This window comes from Gasterosteus aculeatus, chromosome 13, assembly GCF_964276395.1.
Source record: "Gasterosteus aculeatus chromosome 13, fGasAcu3.hap1.1, whole genome shotgun sequence".
In the NCBI taxonomy this organism is placed as follows: Eukaryota; Metazoa; Chordata; class Actinopteri; order Perciformes; family Gasterosteidae; genus Gasterosteus; species Gasterosteus aculeatus.
This window is the reverse complement of record NC_135701.1, coordinates 4,690,708-4,710,597: the sequence shown is the minus strand read 5'-3', so window position 1 is coordinate 4,710,597 and position 19,890 is coordinate 4,690,708. Positions and strand designations below refer to the sequence as shown.

At 45.1% G+C, this 19,890-nt stretch overlaps 1 protein-coding gene across 3 annotated transcripts; it reads right to left on the bottom strand.

The window, feature by feature from the left end:
- Nucleotides 1-212: 212 nt before the first annotated feature.
- Nucleotides 213-18,266, bottom strand: LOC120830890 (dual specificity testis-specific protein kinase 1). Of its 3 annotated transcripts, XM_040195875.2 has the most exons (10): nucleotides 17,651-17,794; nucleotides 17,025-17,097; nucleotides 10,150-10,343; nucleotides 9,595-9,716; nucleotides 8,141-8,189; nucleotides 7,714-7,863; nucleotides 3,364-3,537; nucleotides 2,965-3,048; nucleotides 2,123-2,209; nucleotides 213-1,831 (listed from the first exon to the last, which is right to left on the bottom strand). In XM_040195875.2, the coding sequence occupies exons 2-10, from the start codon at nucleotides 17,053-17,055 to the stop codon at nucleotides 1,727-1,729; spliced, it is 996 nt and encodes a 331-aa protein (XP_040051809.1). In that variant the 5' UTR covers nucleotides 17,056-17,097; nucleotides 17,651-17,794; the 3' UTR covers nucleotides 213-1,726. The 3 variants fall into 3 exon arrangements, with proteins under 3 accessions (XP_040051809.1, XP_040051811.1, XP_040051810.1); XM_040195877.2 differs by lacking the exons at nucleotides 17,025-17,097; nucleotides 17,651-17,794 and adding an exon at nucleotides 17,967-18,266; XM_040195876.2 differs by lacking the exon at nucleotides 17,025-17,097 and having other exon boundaries at nucleotides 17,651-17,990.
- Nucleotides 18,267-19,890: the final 1,624 nt, after the last annotated feature.

Genomic DNA, 19,890 nt, shown 5'->3' with positions numbered 1-19,890 from the left:
GTCGGACCGTCAGCGCCCCGCACCTGAATTGAGTTTGAGACGCCTACTTCAGGAGGTGCTGCTTTAAACTGTGTGCTGATGATTTATATTTGTATAACTTGTCATTCCTAGTTCTGAAAGGGAAAAAAAGTTACTTACTTATTTTTACAATACAGAATTTACTGTGAAATATGCTAAAAGGGTGTTTGCATGAAGAAAGTCTCACAACAAAATACACACAGGTAGTTTTAATTATATTTAAAGAGATTAGTTGAAAACGGTTCCATTAATGTTCAGTGAGTATATGTGAAAAGTAAAACAGGTACTTCTAAATGCAGATGAATATTTATACACTGAGAAAATGAAGATACCTAAACAATGTTGTAGTTTATTGATATTTGTTCTTGTTATACTTTTGTATGTAAACGGCTGCTGGTACGTCTGTGTTTCAGGTGGTAAATGGTAAATGGCCTGTACTTGTATAGCGCTTTTCTGACCACTCAAAGCACTTTAACACTACACGACATCATTCACCCAATAAACCCTACAGGAGCAATGTTTGGGTCTTGCCCAAGGACACAACGACATGCGGGTTAGCCGGGCCTGGGATCGAACCCACAACCCTCTGATTGGAGGACGACCGTGCTCCCCACTCACCCACAGTCGCCACAGGTGCATTTCCCATGTTATAATATTAATTTGTTTATATTAAAAAAAAATTAAAACCGTATTGTACATTTTTGTGATCCAAGTCAAATTGTGGAATCACTTAACCTAGAAACCAAATGTGGCTTTTGGGGATGTTTGCATTGCAACTGCCTGAATACATCCCAGACACCACAGAAACTATGGAATAGTAAATACTGGTAAAACCAAACGAATATGGACCCTGTAAATCCTAGATTAGGTAGCAATATTCATAAAGCTAGAAGTAAAAAAATAAGATTAAAATACTTACTCGCAGACAAGGAGTTTAAACTAATGTTAGAAAAATATGACAAAACGAAAAGAAGTGATGAGAACATTAATGTTTGCATTTCACTGTCGAAAGCAACCACTTTTTCATGTTTTGTCGAGACGTATATAGTTCTTTAATAACTCAAAAATTACTCAGAGTAAATATATTCCTGAAAAACTGTACTTATACATGATAATATTCTAATCACATGTAATAAATAACGTTTGGTGACACCATGAACTACACTTGTGATTGTAAAAACTGAATTTTGGTTTCTGATCAACTCTTGAAATGTCTTTGTGTATTTCGCGTGTCGCACCTTTTATGAAACAACGTCTTTAAGAGCAAATAGAAGAGGCGGAAAAGATTACGTGTTTGTTGGTCACAAACGAACCCTCTCTCACACGGAGCAGACGGACGAGAGGATAAGACGCTTCAGGTGGAGTGGGACAAACAGACAAACCGTGCCGTACAGTCCTGCGACTCACATTACGAATCATGTGAACAGCAAATGTCAAAGCAAAGGACCCGAGAGAGGCCGTCAGACCTTCTGCTGCCTCGGAAAACAACACGCCTAGCAGGACGCACTGCCTGGAGGAAGACGGGTTCAGCCGTGGTCGCGGTGTGAGTGGGAGCGGGGGTGCAGTAGGGAGGGGAGGTTGATGCCACAGAGGCCTTTAGAGGTCTCAGTCCGGCTTCTTGACCCGGTCAGAGACCAAATACTCCCCGGGACACTCGCCGGCCCGCCCGCGGATGGGTGCAACGGCTTTTCAGACGAGGCGGACGAAATCAGCTCGGGGTCTCTTCGGATTTGGTCGGCGGCTCGAGACTCTCGCCGACTTCCCCCAGGTCGTCCAGCAGCTCGGCGAACGCCGGCCGCCGGAAGGACTCCACCTGGGTGGAGGAGAGGACGGTGCTCTGTGAGGCCGCGTCAACTTCAGATTCACAGGAGGATGCACGAGAAAGATATCACTTCTGTGGTCTTTTACCTGTGGTCAAGGTCACCTGCAGTTTTACTGATTTGATCATGAGACATTTTTTTAATTTGAAATAATAAAATCATTATATATATATATAAATACAAACAGGCGTGTACCTTTTTTTAAATACCTAGTTTTTTGTAGCTTTACTGTCATATGATTATTATTATTTTCATGTGTTGGCTCTTCCTCTACATCTACCTACCAAACAGCAGCTGGCCGCTAACTCCAGGAGACGCTGCGGACAGTCGTTCACCAGCTGCCTGAACTCCTCCACATCCAGCCCGTAGTCCTGAGAGACAACACGGCCGAGCGTCAGCGCACAAAGACGTGTCAGCGTAACACCCCCGGGTGCTGCACCTGCACCGATGCAGGCTGTCTTTGTCACAGCGAAGGGTGAGGTAATAACAGCTCGTTTACACAACATACCACATGCCGTCTGTTGTGCGCCAAACATAAAGCGGGTTTGGCGAGGTCATTATAAAAAAAAAAACTGCTGACTGTCACATCTTCGTACTTTATATTTTTTCCATGTTTTTTTTAAATGGACTTTGTAGGAAATTGAATCATCTCCTGCTGAGATGAGAAGATGAGAAGATGATCACAATCACGTGTTTAGAATGGAGCTAATGTCTCTTAAGCTCAATTATTAACACAATAAATGTTGCTGGTTTAGCGTTTCAGCAACAGAAATAAAGATGACAACCAGAGACACTGGCACCCTAAGATGTTTCGAGCATATTCCTACATTTTGGAGTTAGCCATAAACCGCTTATCCCGCTTTCCAGTTGTTATGACAACAACAAGCAAACACAGAATTCAAAACTCCAGCTTCACTTACAAGATCTTTTCTCCAGAGCTTTCCAACACTTTTGAGAATGTTTAAAAGCGCTCCACATATCGAGCCACTTGCTTTCATCATGTGACCATGTGAATCAGTAGTGACCCATGAGAAAGTTTTTCTTTAAGTTCAGGTCATTTTTTTGCTTAGGTTTCATTACGATGTGAGGTCTCTTCTGTGATGAAGGGTTTCTGATGCATCTCTACCTGTGTTCTGGGTAGTATCTCGGGGTCGGCAGAGATCCGGGCCAGGATCTCACACAGCACGATCCCAAAGGAGAAAACATCCACCTGGAATGAGTAAAAATAGTGGGGTCGACTGCAAAGAAATCCTGAACAAATTGGTTACTTTGATGCGTTGGTTACTGATTTAAAAAGCAAAATACCATTTATTTATCATTGAATTCAGTGAAATCTCCAAGGACATCTCGTCTTGACATCTCGTCTGTTTTTAGACTCAATACCTGTTCACATGACTATATGAGGACAAATGCGAGTGATCTTAGCTTGCACTGGTGTACATCTAACAACAAACAATGTTGACACAACATGTTGTGCATCCAGCTGGACTGATTGTGTGCGTGTGTGTGTGTGTGTGTCGGCTACCTTGCGGTCATACAGTTCTCCTCGGAGCATCTCAGGGGCCATCCAGAAGGCCGAGCCCACCAGTGACAGCTTCCTGCCGGGGTCCTTGACTGGCAGCTCCACCACTTCCCTGGCCAGGCCGAAGTCAGTGACCAGGGCCTCCCGACCCCGAGACGTCACCCGGATGAGACAGTTCTGGACGAGAACGGACAGGAGAGAAGAAAAGAAGGTAAGTCAAACAACCGCAGTGTTATGTCTTACCACCAGAGGGCGCTGCGGGGTTTGAAATATGACGACGCAGTCAGCATCAGCAGCTCATCGTCTGCAATTGTCCTGATCTTTGAATTTGAACGACTGCGGTGTTAGCGGGTGTTCCCCGGAGAATGAACATCCAGCTGCCCTCCAGTCTCCCCTCTTATCGGCCCGTTCAATAGGGTCCGTTTCCAGGACACTAAATAATTCACCCAGACCCCATGTGGAGGAGTCAGTGTGGCTGACTGTGTGCTCCTGCAAAGGGCAGCCTCCATCACACCGACTGGCCGGCTGTCATCAGATTTATATAATCATATCTCACAATGGTTCCCATAATATTTTGTTATTTTTTATCATTATTAATAATCCCATAAACAATCCTGTCATTTGCATAATATCCTCTATGGTCTTTGTGTCTCGCAGTGCTTCAAAGAACAGAAGAAAATGAAACGATTTTTAATGAGACCTTCTGAATGTCTGTGGGTGAAGAAGAAGCGTGGGTCACAGACTCCACGGGCCGAGAGCTGGAGGTGTGATGAGAGACAGCGTGGGAGCGCTCAGGTTGCGTAACAAAAGGTGGGTGGACCCCAATGTGTGTCTGAGTGTATAATGTACGTGTGGGCTGTTGATGCGTGCGTGTCATTGCCACCGAAAGGGCCACAAAATGAATGTCTTTGACTGAGAATGTTTGTGTGTCGGCAAGTATCTGTAAATCTGTGAAAAGGTTCTGTGTGTGGAAGCGGCGGTCTCTCCATCTGGCTCCCATTGGCCCACAAGCCTTTTTCCATCCAGTAGCTTGTCATTACCAGGCTCTCCTGGGAAAGCATTACGTCCCAGTCCCACACTTCCACTCTAAATGTAGCCCCCGCCCCCCCCTGGCAGGGAAAGCAACAGTTTGGGGGAACAGAAATGGGACGTGTTAGCAGATATGGAGGGATAGGTGCTAATTAAAAAAGGGGCCCCTGGTTTTCCAGGAGCTTAAACTCTGGTCTGATCTGCCAGAGGCTTTACATGTCCAGCTACTCCAGAGTGGACGACTTAAACCTTTTCTACCCAAAAAGTGTTTGGGAGGAATCTGACACAAATTCCTTTCATGTAGGTTCCCGTTGTTTGATTGTATGGGTTGATGCACGTGTTGGAATTAAAGCAAGGACCATGAGCAATGAGTCAATTCCATTACTAGCTTTCATTCCCACTGCAGCTTTATCTAATCTAATATAGCTCATATTCAAGGTTGGAAACAGCTAGCAGTCAAGGTGGTTCAAGGATCAACTTCTGTATTTTCAGTCCTTATTTTCCATTGTTTTGTGTGACTTTTTGAAATGCAACGAAGGATGGACGAGACGTTTTACACTCTCCTCCCGACTGACATCAACAAGAGTTTGATCAACAGATGGTTCCCCCAATCACCTTCCATGTAGCTTCTAAGAGGGCCCGCCCTTACAACATCTCATAATAGTTTACAACTGTCTGTCTAACAACCATCTGGTGGACCGGGTTGAAAATAACAGACTTTACTTTTAAAACTTAATCAATTGATTTTATTTTTTAAAAACAAAACAACACCAGCATTTGTCTGGACTCGTGTTTCCAGACCTCCTTGTAACTGCCTTCCTTAGTTGTGTGACTCCGTCAGCATAATTGATTCAATTATCACCATTCACCAGGGGCCGACATCATCTGGAGCTGGACCGTGACGTAAGTCAACTCGGGCCTCCGAGTGAACAAAGTGACCGGGGACAAAGCCAGAGGAGTTGCCTTGGAGTGACGAGCGTGGTGAGACGACCCCCCCCCCTCCCCCGCCCCCCCCCCCCTTTCACCCTCACCCTCACCTCCGCCGCCACAGTTCTCACATCACAACATGTGAACACAGCGGTTTAGTTAGCAACCATCTATCAACATGACAATAGAGCGGCTGTCACCAGGCCTCCGGTCGGTGCGTTGCTGGCTGTTTCTCCTGTGAAACCTGGCAACCGGAAGAGACAGACAGCACCTACGCACAGTGCGCACGCACACACCAACACACACACACACGTGCGTATGAAGGCATGAGATTCAGAAATCGCTTCATGGTTGTTTCATAATGGCATAATTTTTTCTGTCATTTTAAGAGAAGAAAGTAGAAAAAAATGACTTTTTCAAATGTTATACCACCCAGTTTATTTTATCTTGTATTGAGAACAGAAATCTGTGCAAATCTTTGTGCAAGCTGCTTTCTTCCAATGGTTGACAGTCAGGAAAGGTGCTCCTTACTTTTATTATTTTATTATTTTTTTGCATAAACTCCGGGTCTCATTTGGTTTTCCTTTGGAACAAATCCAAAGAATTTGGTAGTCAAAGAGACCACAAACAAACCACAAACAACATTCGTCGTGAAGAAAATGTTTCCCGGGAGGGTCTGGGTTCGCTAAAACTATGTTCTTTCAGCTTTGCTTCGGTCTTTCAAAGCATAATCATCCCTCATCAAGAGTTCTTGATGCTTGGCTACGGTTTTTGCGTAGCCTCCTTCAAAGTTAGAATCTCAGGACAGAATGGACCAAACGCTAAAGTTCACTGCACTCCCACAGTCCAAAGACATGCGGGGCGGGTTGATTGGTCATTCTAAAATCGCTTCCTCCTAAAAAAAAGTCCTCCACTGACAGGTTGGTCTCCTTTGTCAAAATGTGGTTCCTACATTGCCCAAAATGCAACTAAATTGACGGCAGTTTGGTCGGATACTCAGTAGTGGCTGAGTCGGGACGACTGTGGTTCAGAGTCAGAGCGGGTCGTCTTTTCAGCAGAGGATCGGCGCTTTTTGTATGAATTCACTGCGTAAAGGTTGTGTGAATGTTAATTGGTGCCGATGGCAGGTGGAACCTTACATGGTAGCTCACACGATCGGTGTATGCAAGTCCAGTCCATTTAGCATTTAGTGTTGTGCTAATAGCTCTTAGCCACAGATGTGTTATGTCTTGAAGTCCAACCAAAACTGAGTCAAGTGACATAACTTTAGAACATCGACCAGACCTTCCTCTGGAGACTATGGAGTTACATCCCCCTAAAAGTCCCCTCTGACACTCATTTGATTGAAAAATGTCAGGATTTCAAGGCACTAAAATACAAATAAGCGGAAGCAGTTCCCCTCTGATTCTCGGCCCATACAATCTTTTTCAGAAATGTACAGGCAGCCATTACAAAGAATAAAGTAAACTACTAACTAACAGCAATGAAACAATACGCAATATCAGACCAAACTGTGAGAGTTGGTTGAAAAACCCCTGCAATAATAAATTGATATATGATAGCGCTGCTTGCAATCTTCCGTAACAGGAAAAAAGAAAGTCTGATGCAGTTGGGACAGTCTTTTGGGATCAGACCACTGCGACTAACTGAAGCACACCGGCCCCAAACGCTGCCAGCGTTTGGTACATATATACATTTACCGTGACGGAGGACGGACGAGACGCCACAGGGACTCACTATCGCCACTGGAGGCAAAGTGGTGGTAAAGTGGTGGCTAGTTAGCACGCTAGCAGCAGCGTTTCTTCATAGAAGTCTCGACACGATGTTACCACTGTAGTCTCTTCCCAGGCTGTCGATAATACGAGCTGAAGTTGTGAATGCTTTAAACTTCGATATGAAAAACTGACGTGTTGATCTGGGCTTGATTATAAACTGAATGGGTCCGTGCACAACAAGATGGTATTTTTAGAAACAGGTACTGTGAATGGGTACTATTAATGTTTTCCTGTTTGCCTTTACATAAAAATATCAATCAATTTGAAAGTAGTTTGTTCTAAAAAAGATGGATTCAGGAGAGATGAATGCCAGAAGACACTTAACACAACTTGTTGTGTCTTTATGAGATCGGTAATGGGAAAGAGATGGAGAATAAAATGTCCTCCCCTTATCTTCTCGAACCCCACGGGTTCATTTTTCACAAGCAAAAATGTTTAAGTGAGGCATTTTTGGGGAATTATAGCACTTCTCAAGTCCTCCACGGCGTTTATCAGCGACAGTGCATGCCGCTGTGAGGTCCACGAGGAGGTGGTGGAGAGATGAGGTGAGACTTTAATGATCCCTGTGGGGATACTGGACCTGAGTGACAGGACAGAGCGGGACGGGGACCGAGGTGCTTACCTTGGAGTTAAGGTCTCTGTGGTAAATGTTCTTGTAGTGCAGGTAGATCATTCCTCTGCTTATATCACAGGCCAGGTCAACCTTCTCTCTCCAGCACAGGGGAACATCTTTCTTAGCCAGAAGCTCCTCCAGACAGCCACCATTTACATACTGCCAAAGGCAACACATACCAGGTCACACACAGCGTCACAAAACACACAAATCCAAACTGAGCAGGCAAATTATGACGTCGCACTTGTTGAGATCCAATAAACGCTTTCTATTTTTGTATCACAATCAACTCCTATCAGTGTAATCTGTCGGGTTTTTCGCCGGCCTGCGAAACATGCACATAGGCTACACTATGACTCACTAGGTAAAGTAAAAAGTAAATTTTATCATTATAAAAATGTGTATATATATATATATAGGCAGGTGCAGGACTCACCTCTAAGATCGGATATAGTTTGTCCTCTTTGACACAGATTCCCAGATATCTAGAAAGAGAGAAGATGTGTTTATTTCTTCTTCCCGACTTCCGAGTTGAGCTTCTCAAGAAGATGTAGAATGTATTGTTTGCATGCTAACGCGCTGAACTAAAATGTTCAGCAAGGTAAATATCATCCTTGCTTAGCATTAGCATCTTGGCTTAGTCAAAGGCTGCGTGTTAGCATTTAGCCCAAAGCACCACGGCACACCAGTGTCACAGAAGCTGAAGCCGCACTGCGAGCACGCTTACCTATTAGCAGCCGTACAATATGCTAAATAAACGTTAACTTGGATACAGCATCCACCAGTCGGGCTCTCATACCTACACCTTCCTACGTTGCTTCTGGCTGGAACCCAAGAGGCGGTTCAATTCTAATGAGGACCTCTAAAAACGGGCCCTAAAGACAGCTGGTTGTTGTAGTTTAATGAAACAAGGTGAAATGATGTACTAATGTTTTCAGGTTGGTTCATGGTAATGAAGGAACAATGCGACGGCGAGATTCATGTACATTTTACCTAAGTTAATATTTGGATTCATTTTGTATTGGAATTTTCTGAGAATCAAAAAAATAAAGCAAATCTTCAGACATATCCTTTAAGAAAATCTAATTAACGACAAAATAAAATAAAATAAAAATATGATTCAGCACACAGTTTGGGACAGATGTCTTACATCAATCTACGATGTTTGAAGATGTAACAATATATAAACATTTAGCTCAGTTTTAAAACCTTGAGTGTGCGTGACTGCGTCCTTTTCATACTGTCGATTTTCAAACATATTCATTTCATTCAGACGGGTCAACACCTGATCGCAGTTTACAGTATCATGAGCTCATATGCAGAAGAACAATATGGCGTAGGGCCCTAAGAACAATGCACACACACGCAGTGTTTGCTTTCAGCCCACGCAGCCAGACGTGGTTGGTGTGTGTGTGTGTTTGAGCTTGCAGACACTATGGGCACTATGAGCAAATAAGGTTCTCTCTGATAACCCGACCTTGCTAAATGCCCAAAACCAGATTGCCCGAGCAAACATGATGTCCCCCTGGTTTCACACCTTATGTAACTGCTGTAGCTGACGGGGCCAACGTGGAATAGCACCAAGGTCTCATTAAAAGCCTCGTTGAAAGAGGTGTCATAGTGCGCAGGGCTTGAGGCTGTATCCTCATCATGTAGTGCGCTCGTAGAGGTGGCAGCCCCAGCGACAACTAATCACGTTGGTAAGCTAACGTTAACCAATCACATTAAAAGGGTATTAAGTATTGCTAAGAAGCTAAAAAGAGACTGTGTTGTGTGTGGGAGAGTGTCGGGCCTGTAGAAGGGGAGAACAGAGACAGCGGACAACTTGGCTTTAGTAGAATATGGACAAAAGGCAACGCGGGAAGAAGAGGGACATGGGTGGAATGCTACCTGACGATGTTGGGGTGGGAGAGTTTCTGCAGCAGGCTGATCTCACGCACGATGCTGTCTTGGTCCACGTCGTTTTTGTAAATCTTCACCACCGTCACCTTGCGACTGGTGTTGTGCATCACCTGAAAGACATTGGCGTCCATCAGCAACAGTGGACTTGGGAGAGCCAATAGCAGTTGGTCAATATACGGCGGAAATAGTGGGACAGAAGTAAGATTCTAAAAGTGTGTATTGGAAAAAGATTCAATTGGAACATGGAAAAATTGGTCTTGATCAATCTCATTTGCTCCCATCTCTAGGCCATCCTCTGGCCTCTTTCTAGCTCACTTCATCTGGGACAAGGCCTTAATGTATGAAAATCAGCTCCCCCCCTGGGGCTCCTCTCCAGCACCGGTGGTGTCACATTAGGAGTTATATAAGGTCTCATCTGAGGATGATTATTGCGCCCCCACAGTCCCCAAAGCCGGCGGGCCCGTAACGGAATGGAATCCCCCAACTAGGCATTTGGAGCAAAGCAAGCTTTGATGGCAGCTCACAAGTAGGCCGGCAACATACCTTGTAGACCTTGGAGAAGAAGCCGCTCCCGATCAGCTCGGCGGTGAAGTTCTCCCAGAACTCCAGCTTGCGTACGGCGGTGCGGAGCTTTTGCCAGCGGTCCGCATGGTAATACTTGTCTGAGGACTCTCCGTAGAGGGTGGGACTGGTGGGCTCCGGGGAAAGGTCGACATCACACATCCTGGAGATGTCCGCTGGGACAGTAGAAGAGAAATGGACACAGGTTAGGCTGAAGAAGCGAAAAGGATCACATTTAGCTGGAATTATTCCATTTGTTAGGGCAAAGGACCAACGGCTTCTTATTTTTGTTAGTTCCTCTTTGGTGGAATGTGAGGGTTTGAGACCCGGCCGAATTGTTGAAAAACTGCTGAGCCAAAACAAAGCAGCACCCTGAAAAAACCTGTTTATGGCAATGCACTTTATTTGGAATATAATGTTGATTTTTCTTTTCAATCCAGATGCTCAGAGATTTGGGGCTAGAAGTTGCCATTGCAAATTTATATTTGTAATTCATACAGTTGCAACGTAGGAAAAGAAATACATGTTCAACTGTCGTTATTAGTAATAACATTTAAAGGAAAATGGAATTGAAAAAATGATGAGCCCTTTGGAAAAGCTCATCATGACAGCATGCTCTTACTCTTAAAACAATGATGTGGTTTATATGAACTCACTAATATCTGACATTATTTAATACAAACGACTGTGAACCGAAAGAGCAATTTATGCGTTTATGAGCATGAATGGATGAAAGAGGGGCTCATAAAAAGTCTATTTCCACTCTCCCACTTACTAGCTGCACGGATGAAGGAAAGTGCTTTACACTTTGCAGAGTGAAACAAAGGTGGTGAATAATGAGCGGCTCAAAACAAAAGGCAGAACGGACGGATAACGAAGGCTGGACACTGAACTCAGACATTGTCCACAGCGCTCCAGAGAGCTGCCTGTCCCCAAGAGACGGGGCCGTCTCATCCCTGACGAGAGCTCACTTAAAACACACATTGTGTGGATAGAACGGAGAAAATCGATATTCAAGTCAATGGGTTGGAGGAGGTTGCATTCAATTACTGGTCTCATCCCGCAGCCCTGGCGATACCAACAAATAATAGCGACACATCCTTTTGAACGAGGACAAGGCCGTAAAGACGGGACACGTCTGTTCGATCCCCAAAGTCCATGTTGATGTTTTCACCAGAGCATCTCATAGACGTCCGTTCCGTCAGGGAGACGGCTTCACTGCTCTCTCTTACGAGCAACAACCCTGAAGGTCAGAGTTTGTTTTGCCACAACAACGGCCTCTCTCGCCGCGACGCTTGGCGGAAAGCACACAACCACACGGCAACACAATAAGGCATGTTTTTCGTCAATCAAGCCGGGCGGAATCAGACCCGTCTATTCATTCAGCTCTTGTGTTCATTCGGCTTTCGGACTAAAAAACAGTCGTCGCGCTCTCGGCTCTAACGATGTCAGAGAGAAACGCTTAGAGTGCAGCTCTGTCATCCAGCTGTCTCTGTCTCTGTCTGCTTGCTGTTGACTCAACCCTTTGTCCTTCTCTTTATCAATAGTACTTCAAAAGCTGCAGCTCCCGGAGGGTTTTTTGTCACCACTTTGGGAGCTGAAACATCACGTCGTTGTGCACATCTAACGCTTCATGTAACTACGATCTCACTTGAGCGCCGTTTATGGGCTCCACCCGTTCCTGAGCAATATCTTCATATGAAACCGATGCCCGAGAGTCAGAACCAGAAAGCCGTGAATCCGCCCTGGCAGCAAAATACTTTTTCTGACTGAATTTCTGAAACTGAAAAATGGAAGTGTATGTTATAAAGTACCAAAAGAAACAAAAAAGCACAAAGCAGATTGTAGAATTTGGTAGAACATCCTTTGAGCGGTTGTATAAGGATACGTGGAATTGGGAGTCCTCCCACCTCTATTTAAAGTCAGATGAATGTATTTCACGTCTTTTAAAGGAATTATGCTTCCTGCAAAAACGTTTTCACGGTTCTGTTTCACACGTTCTGCAGTTTTTGTCACCTTCATTGTTTCCTCCGTTTCTCTAATTTAATTTCCTTTTCCCCCCTCTGCTATTCAGCCGTTCCCGCCTTCCCAGTTAGCTCCGTCCAACCAGCACACGGGGACCATAATGACCACAGGCTGTAACAGACACGGGTTTCCCATCTGTCACATCGCTCTGTGCATCGGGAACATTCTGACTGGCTTTACCGCTCGTCATGGTCTCCTTTTAGACAACATAATACAAATCTGGCGGCACATATCGGCAGCTCCATACTGCCGGGACTTAAATCGGCGTGTGCCGTCAACAGTGATTCATTTGGCTGCCGCGTTGACAGCTCTGACTCAGATTTCTGGCGCGTGAGCCAAGTCGTGATTCTTCAACAGCTTTATGTTTTTTTTTCCTCCCCTCACATGGGAAGGTTACACAAGCAGCACACGGGAAATATGCCCGTTCCGCGGCAAAGCGTCGTTATCACAACCCGCCGTGAGTTTGACCCGCGTCTGACCACAGGCACCGGCAACGGGATATCAGGGGAGGCCATCGGCGCGCTGACGTCCTCCCGGCTGATAAGGAATGCTGCTCGTGAAGGTCTCACAGTGAAAACCTTTTCGCACCGAAGCAGGATTTCACCTCCCAGAGTTCCACTTCTGTCCACAAAACATCCCAATGTGTGTGTGTGTGTGTGTGTGTGTGTGTGTGTGTGTGTGGTGTCGTTCCCTTGACTGTGTCACACGCCAAGTGATGCCGGTAAGAGCTGGGCTGTCTGCTTTTCTGATGTACTGTACATTCCATGGGACACATGCTGACATAACAGCAAACAGGAAACCAACGCCGACAAAGTCTTTCATAAAGAGTCGGCCTCTGAGCCGCAGTGACTTCAGGCGTAAAGTATGTGCGATGTGAGCGACTGGGCCTCAGCTGAGCGTTAATACGCCTTAACAGCCCGTTAGTCGTCGCTGAGGTTGAGCACTCAAAGTGGCCGGAGCCAAGTTGCGGTATCGCTTGGGTGGATTTTCCAGAGCGAGGTGATCGGGCCCCGCAGCACCGTGCGCTGGTCTTCTGAAGGAGGAGAACGCAGCGGAGTGGTCGACTGCATATCCGTGAGGATGAGTTACGCCATTGCTGCAGAACATTAGCAACGTGTTTAAGACCTTTAAAGCTCGAAATACAAAGCTTTGAAGGTCTTTTTGTTGAGCTAAGCTAGCTGGCTCATAGTTTTGATTACAGTGTGTCACCTCGTTTGCAGCGGAAACTCAGTTCCATTTGAAATATGTTCAACCTAAAAACATATATTTCAATGGTACTTAATGTTCAATTCACGGACGCTCTTCAACAGCTCGGCTCTCTCCGAGGTCTTTCCTTGGAGCAATCACTTAACGCCCCTTTACAACGGGTATCATACATTCTAGCGACGGTTATTAGCTACTTATTACAAGCGACTATGGCGAATTCAATCCGATTACTTGCTTTAGCTTTGGCGTTTGAGGAGGAGGGTGTTGTGTTTATGGCTGCATGACAGATCCACTGATCTGCTCCCAGACGGACTCTCTGTATCTTTTGTGACTCATGTCATACGACTCTAAGGTAGCAGGTCGCGAACCTACTCTCCTCGTCCTGATTGGTCAGCTGCCACAAAGGCACATGACGTCACCCAAAATCTCCAGAAGGCGTCCTTCCCCCATCTTTTACCCAAAGGGTTGCATGTAAAAAAAAGAAGAAGTAATGTGTGAAGACGCCCTAACACGTCGGATGCTGAGCGTCATGCGGGTGGAAGGAGAAGGCGGCATGTGGTCGTGGTTCTAATGTGCTCAGCACTGGGGAACACCGACTAATACCACGGGGAATTGGTAGTGTGGTTTACTGCCTCCCCTCCACCCCCGAGCGTCAAGGAAGAAGACGTCACATCAGCGATGTGCGGAGGGGCTTCACACGGGGGAGGGTGGTGGGGGTTAAGGGGTAGTAGAGGAAGAGGGGGGCGTATTTTTTCTCTTGGTTGTAGGGAAATCAGTGCTATAAATCAAGGAGTATTTCAACTGTTTGCTCACTGTTTATTTACGTTTAGTAATCGTCCTTTAAGCAGCTCTTGGTTTAAAGTAATTGCAATGATTGCATCAGCTTATTCCTATCATTAACTGTTCTTTTTTTCCATGGCTTGATAAATTGATGCTTTTTTAAAAGGCACTTGTGGTGGTTAGATGGTTATAAATAAACCTTTATCGTCATTATGATCGATATTAGATCACCGAACACCTAAAGCCTTCAACTAATTGAATTATTAAGTCAGTCAAAAGGCTGGACAGTACAAAAATATGTCAGATATTCTTCCCTCTGGTACCCTCTGTTTCTTCTGTGAAGAGAAACACTGTTTGAGAACAACGTGCCGCTTGTAGAGATGTGCGAGTGGGCTGCAAAACACTACTTGAGGTCGTGCAAAATAATGACGCAGCACAATGTATCACTGTCCCTTTTTCGACAGCCTACTGCACCACAAAGACCGCAACCATAAACCCAGCCAGTGTTTGAGGCTCGCTGTTTGTTCAACTTCGTGCTATGCAGGAAACATGTAGCCGGGCACCAAAAAGACAAGCGGCATGCATTCCTGAATGTGGCATCTCAAGCATGTCAAAGTCAACATGGCACAACAGCAGTAGCTGTAATACCGGTTGGGGGCTGAAGCCAGGTATCAGCCCGCCAACCCCCGACTCCCCGTACCTTCCACGAAAACAAATGCAAGAAGTTAAAAACTCATCTACAAACGATGCTGTAAAACCTGGGTTGATTTTCATCTTTTCATCAGTGATAAAGTGTGTACTAATTCACCAAAATGCAGACCGATTCCTTTAAAGCTCCCATATAAGTGTGTTTGATGAGAAAATGAGAGGGCGCAGCCCCACAAAGATAACTGGCAGCCACCCCCACCATTAAAGAGCGGTGTGGTAGTGAGTTACTCCCAAACTCCCCATGCAAAAAATAATAGAAGCAAAACGGGTGAGACGTCACAAAGATGCCGAGAGGCGAAGCTCAGAGGATCGGTCAGTATGGTGGGATTATTCTCGGCGTGGCCGGGGCTGAAGGCCCAGAGGCTCTGGTCGGGATCCTCCCTGTCGAATCCCAGGAGGGCATTTGTTAGGATTCCCTCTCTGCCCCTCGCTGCACAGACTCGCACAACAACAAGCTCCCGTGCTCAGCGAACAGCGGAGGTGGACGACGCAGATACACAAATACACAAAGGCCTGCTGCACAACCGACATGGACACGGCCGCTTAGCCGCTTAGCGCGGCTTCCGAGGCCTGGAACATTACCATGCAGGGGCATTTAAATAACAGTCTGTAAATGATTGAGCTCATTACAACGCAAACAACCAGAGATACAATTCTATTCACACAAACATACGTCATTACATTCATTTGATATGATTTAGTATCATATATACTATTTCTAGACGTTAAAGACATGCATTCCTCTGGGTTTTGATTTATTTCATATACGCCTGGTTCTCCGTATCATTTTGTCAGACGCAGGTGTTTGCTTTGGGCCGGGATCTGAACAGTCTCACACCTTTTTGTGCGTCTACATCAAACATTTGTGCGAGCTGCGCCTCGTTATGTTAGTCATACTTAGCACCGTGCTATTTAGTGAGCCCGAAAAGCATTTCGCAATACGTCGTGCGTCAAATGCAATGTGCCAAATAATTCTAGGATGTTCTGCAGAATGCAAACGAGCATGTTTGTCTGGCTATCCTGAGCAACAATCCTTTGCATGGCAGATGTATAAGCAAGAAGGAACCGTTTAAGGTATGTTACATAGGCAATAGTGCACGCTTTGTACGATGTGCAGTGCAGTTTGCACTAAAAGTAAAAATGTGAAAGTGTGCGATGTGGAATTACAGTTTAATGTCAGGAGGTCTGTGTTCTTCTCCCTGCTGCGGCCTCACGCCGCATTGCCTGTATCCTCAGTGTGTTTTAGTTTGGCTGCTTATAAAAACATAATTCAGGGATATTTACCCTGTTGGTGGTGCATCCCACCACAGAGCCGCTCTGTAGGCATTGCTGTTTGCTAGCAGTGACAAAGAGGCCCCTTCACACGAAACAAAATCCGCAGAGAACGATGAATCGCGTTCCCCTCCTGAGTGGGCGGGATTTAATTGTGCTCCGTCGCTATGGAAACTCTATGCAATAGTGTTATTATAAAATTAAACTTGATATGAAAGTGTTGATGATGTGAAATAAAATTTTAAAAATAATTTATTTAAAATAAATGTCTGTACTTACATATAAATTAAGTCCAATAAAACTGATTTTAAAATGTATGACTACGTATCACTTGAGTATTAACCTTCGACTATGTCTCAAGCACCATTAAGTCATTAATATTCGATTGATTTCCAGGGTTCCACGTGCCAACCGATGCTAAATGCTGACCTCTGAACCTTTGGGAGAGGTAGAAGCAAAGAGACCTTCGGTCTGTGCCGGATGTGTTAGACATGGTGGGCAGGTAACAGGAGCCTTCTGCTGAGGGGAGCGTTTTCTATTTCAGTACAACGACACAAAGAGACACGACGACACACAGGAGGGGAAGAGTGACGCTCAACGCTGCCATGGATGTGAGACGCCGACAGGAAGCGAATGCAGCCGTGCAACAGATCACAGGTTGAGACGGGGGGCCGGGAGTGGGACGACAAAGTTGTGGTTTCTCAGTTCAGGTGACAGATAACTTGTCACCTACTTCCTTCTGAGTGAGACCCCACATATGCGACGCATAGTCATAAGTCATCGAGATGCCCTCCTCACAATCCTTGAAATGTATGCATTCAAATGTGGAAAGATAGTAAGATATATTTAAGACTCTCGATACTTACTCCACTGATTTATTAAGCTATTCATATGCATCTTGTGGACGGTGGGACAAACGCTGAAGTCTCTGTGCAGAAACTGAGGAGGAACCACATACATGCGATAGGAGATGAGCAGAAGCACAGGCACGGGACTTTTTGACACAAACATCAACTCATACAGTTAAATTGGCTTTCAGGTGGGCCACATAGACATAAACGTGCATAAATGTGCATACACAATTAGTTATAGTCAAATAACTATTTGAAATGAGTGACAGATGAGAGTATTTCCTGTGGAGGTGACACCTAAGGTCTACAAAAACACTGGCTGTTTAAAAGACAAACCCCCCAATAAAAGAACCTGACTGCAGTGGTCCTAAACAGAGGGATGTTCCTTCTTAGATCATTATTTACAGGGATGAGAAGTCATTTTATAAATAAAATAGAGTGTCGGGAACCAAAACAACGTGTTGAGGGGCAAATATTTATCTTTGAGACCGTCATTGAAAGAAACATCTTTAACACGCATGACGTCACTACGATATTTCTAATCGAAGTTAATCATTTTCTCATTTTAGTCGTTTTTTACTGGTCGTCATTTGTAAAACTTTTAACCAACAAAGTAGAGCAGAAGCAAACAGCGTACTCACGTGAACTCAGTCCTGGGAGGTCGCCCAAATAACAACACCAACAACAACAAACAAACAAAGTAGTCTTCACAGGTGAGGCGCTCAACTACTCTGCATCATACATCCCTTCTTCCTCGCGCGCTGTCTCTGCAGAAGTCCTCCCCCCTACCCCCCCCCCCCCCCCCCCCAACCCATGACACGCAGCCCCCCCCGTCCCCCTCCGGTGCTTTGCACTCCGTCCCCACAGCGAGCGCGTCCCCGGCGGGCGGCGCGTCCCGTTCCCCCGCGGTGCTGGAGGTGTGCGGTGACCAAACGAGCTCCGTCAATGCAAACGCACCTTTGACGGGTTGTCGTAGGAACCGGAGGCTCTCCCCGTGGGTGGATGTTAACTCCTCTCCCCGTGGGTGGATGTTAACTCCTCTCCCCGTGGGTGGATGTTAACTCCTCCCACGGGGAGAGGAGCAGGCGCGCGCGCGCACAGGGGGAGCGGGTGGTGATGTGCGCGCGTTTCATCCCCGGGTTTATGGAAGATGGTTTATGCCGTCAGGTCAACAAACAAACAATAGTGGTGGAGTGATCACCGGTGTGCGGATGGCGCACAGTGGAGGAGGCGCAGGCTCAGTTGGGCTTCATGTGTAGCTGAGCACGATCTTACTCTGCTTATATTCCCCTCATAAAGTACTTGTTTTCATTTGTCTCTAAATGGGCAGAGACTTCATCCGTTTTGTCTAGTAAATAAACACACAGTATGGTCATGAGTCAAAAACATTTCAAATGCTTAATAATTGCAATGGGTCATAATATTGTTCTATTTTTTTTTCTTATTATGAAAAGTAAATACAATTTGGAAGAGTTGACATCTTTGAGTATAGTTGGTTTCAAACAGACAAATGTTCACGTTAACTTGAAATTTAGGAGAACTGATAATCTTCATTTGTGGCTTCTATTTGGTATAAAAGCTGCAATTAGAAAGAAAGATAGATATTATCATTTTACATCGGTAAAAAAAAGAATCATTTTTTTTCCTGACGTTATGTGAAAGTGAACCTTTGTGAATATGCAGTAAGGATGACGGCGAAGGCCTTAAACAGCCAGAGGTTGATGGCACCCCGGGCTGCTTTTTTCTTTAATACGCGTGAGTGTTGCGTACTCGTTGTAGGCGCGTTGTTGTGTGTTGTTGCAGGTGGATTGTTGCAGGCTGCCACCTGCCGGCGGGCGGACACGCTGCAGCAGCGGGAGGAATCACGACAGCGTCACTCTGCACTTACTGTGCAGTGTTTCTTTTCCTTATTGATGCGAACAAACTTTTTTTTCCTCTTTTAGTTCACTTCAATAATCAGACAAATGCATTTAGTAGTCGGTTTGTATTGTGTATACACTATAGTGTCCACTTCTAAAATATGACGACATAGTTAGAGTTTAAAAGCCCTGCAGTTAAGAGTTTTTATACCACCACATTGTGTGTGCAAGACGTGTCTGTAACTTACAGATATAAGTTACACTCAATCACCAGCAGTGGTGTAGTCTACGTCATACGCAGGTAAACGCCGTATACCCACTAACAAAAGTGCGATGGTACGTAACAACAGCGTTGTGACAGAGCTTTCATTCATAATTCACCTCGTCTGTGTGGTGAAGCGCTGACATTTGGGTCTTCGGGGCTTCCGTCGCCTCGATCTGACGAGGCGACGCACAAGTGCGCGTAAAGACGCAGACGCACGCGCCAGCATTTAGGCAAGCGTTTATCCACACAGGGAGGCTGGGTAATGTGGAGAAAATCAAACACCACAATATGACCCCTTCAAATGTGATATTTTAAGAAAACTGGTCAGTAATTTAATTTGAATATTCTATTGTTAAAATACCAGATAACATCAATTCTCAAATAATATGGATATATTGATCTGCCCAAGAACAAAAGAAAGCTCTTAATCAAGCACATGCGGTCCATCAGTATGAATCAGTGACAAACACCTGAGAACTACAGGTGAGCGGGGTTTTCCAACTACAATACACTTAACATATGGATGTATCAATAACACACAACCTGGAACCTTCCTGTTTTGTCCACGAAAAAAAAATGCTTCTTTGGAGCAGAACTAAATCTTTTGTGCAAAACATATTTCAAAAGAAATTGCAAAACAACTTAAAACAATACTGAGGCAGAAATGTGGAACAATTTAAAAAATATATATGTTTTACAAAAGTGTAGGTTTGCATCAGAGTTTATGGGTCATCCGCGTTTTAACTACGGCAGCAAA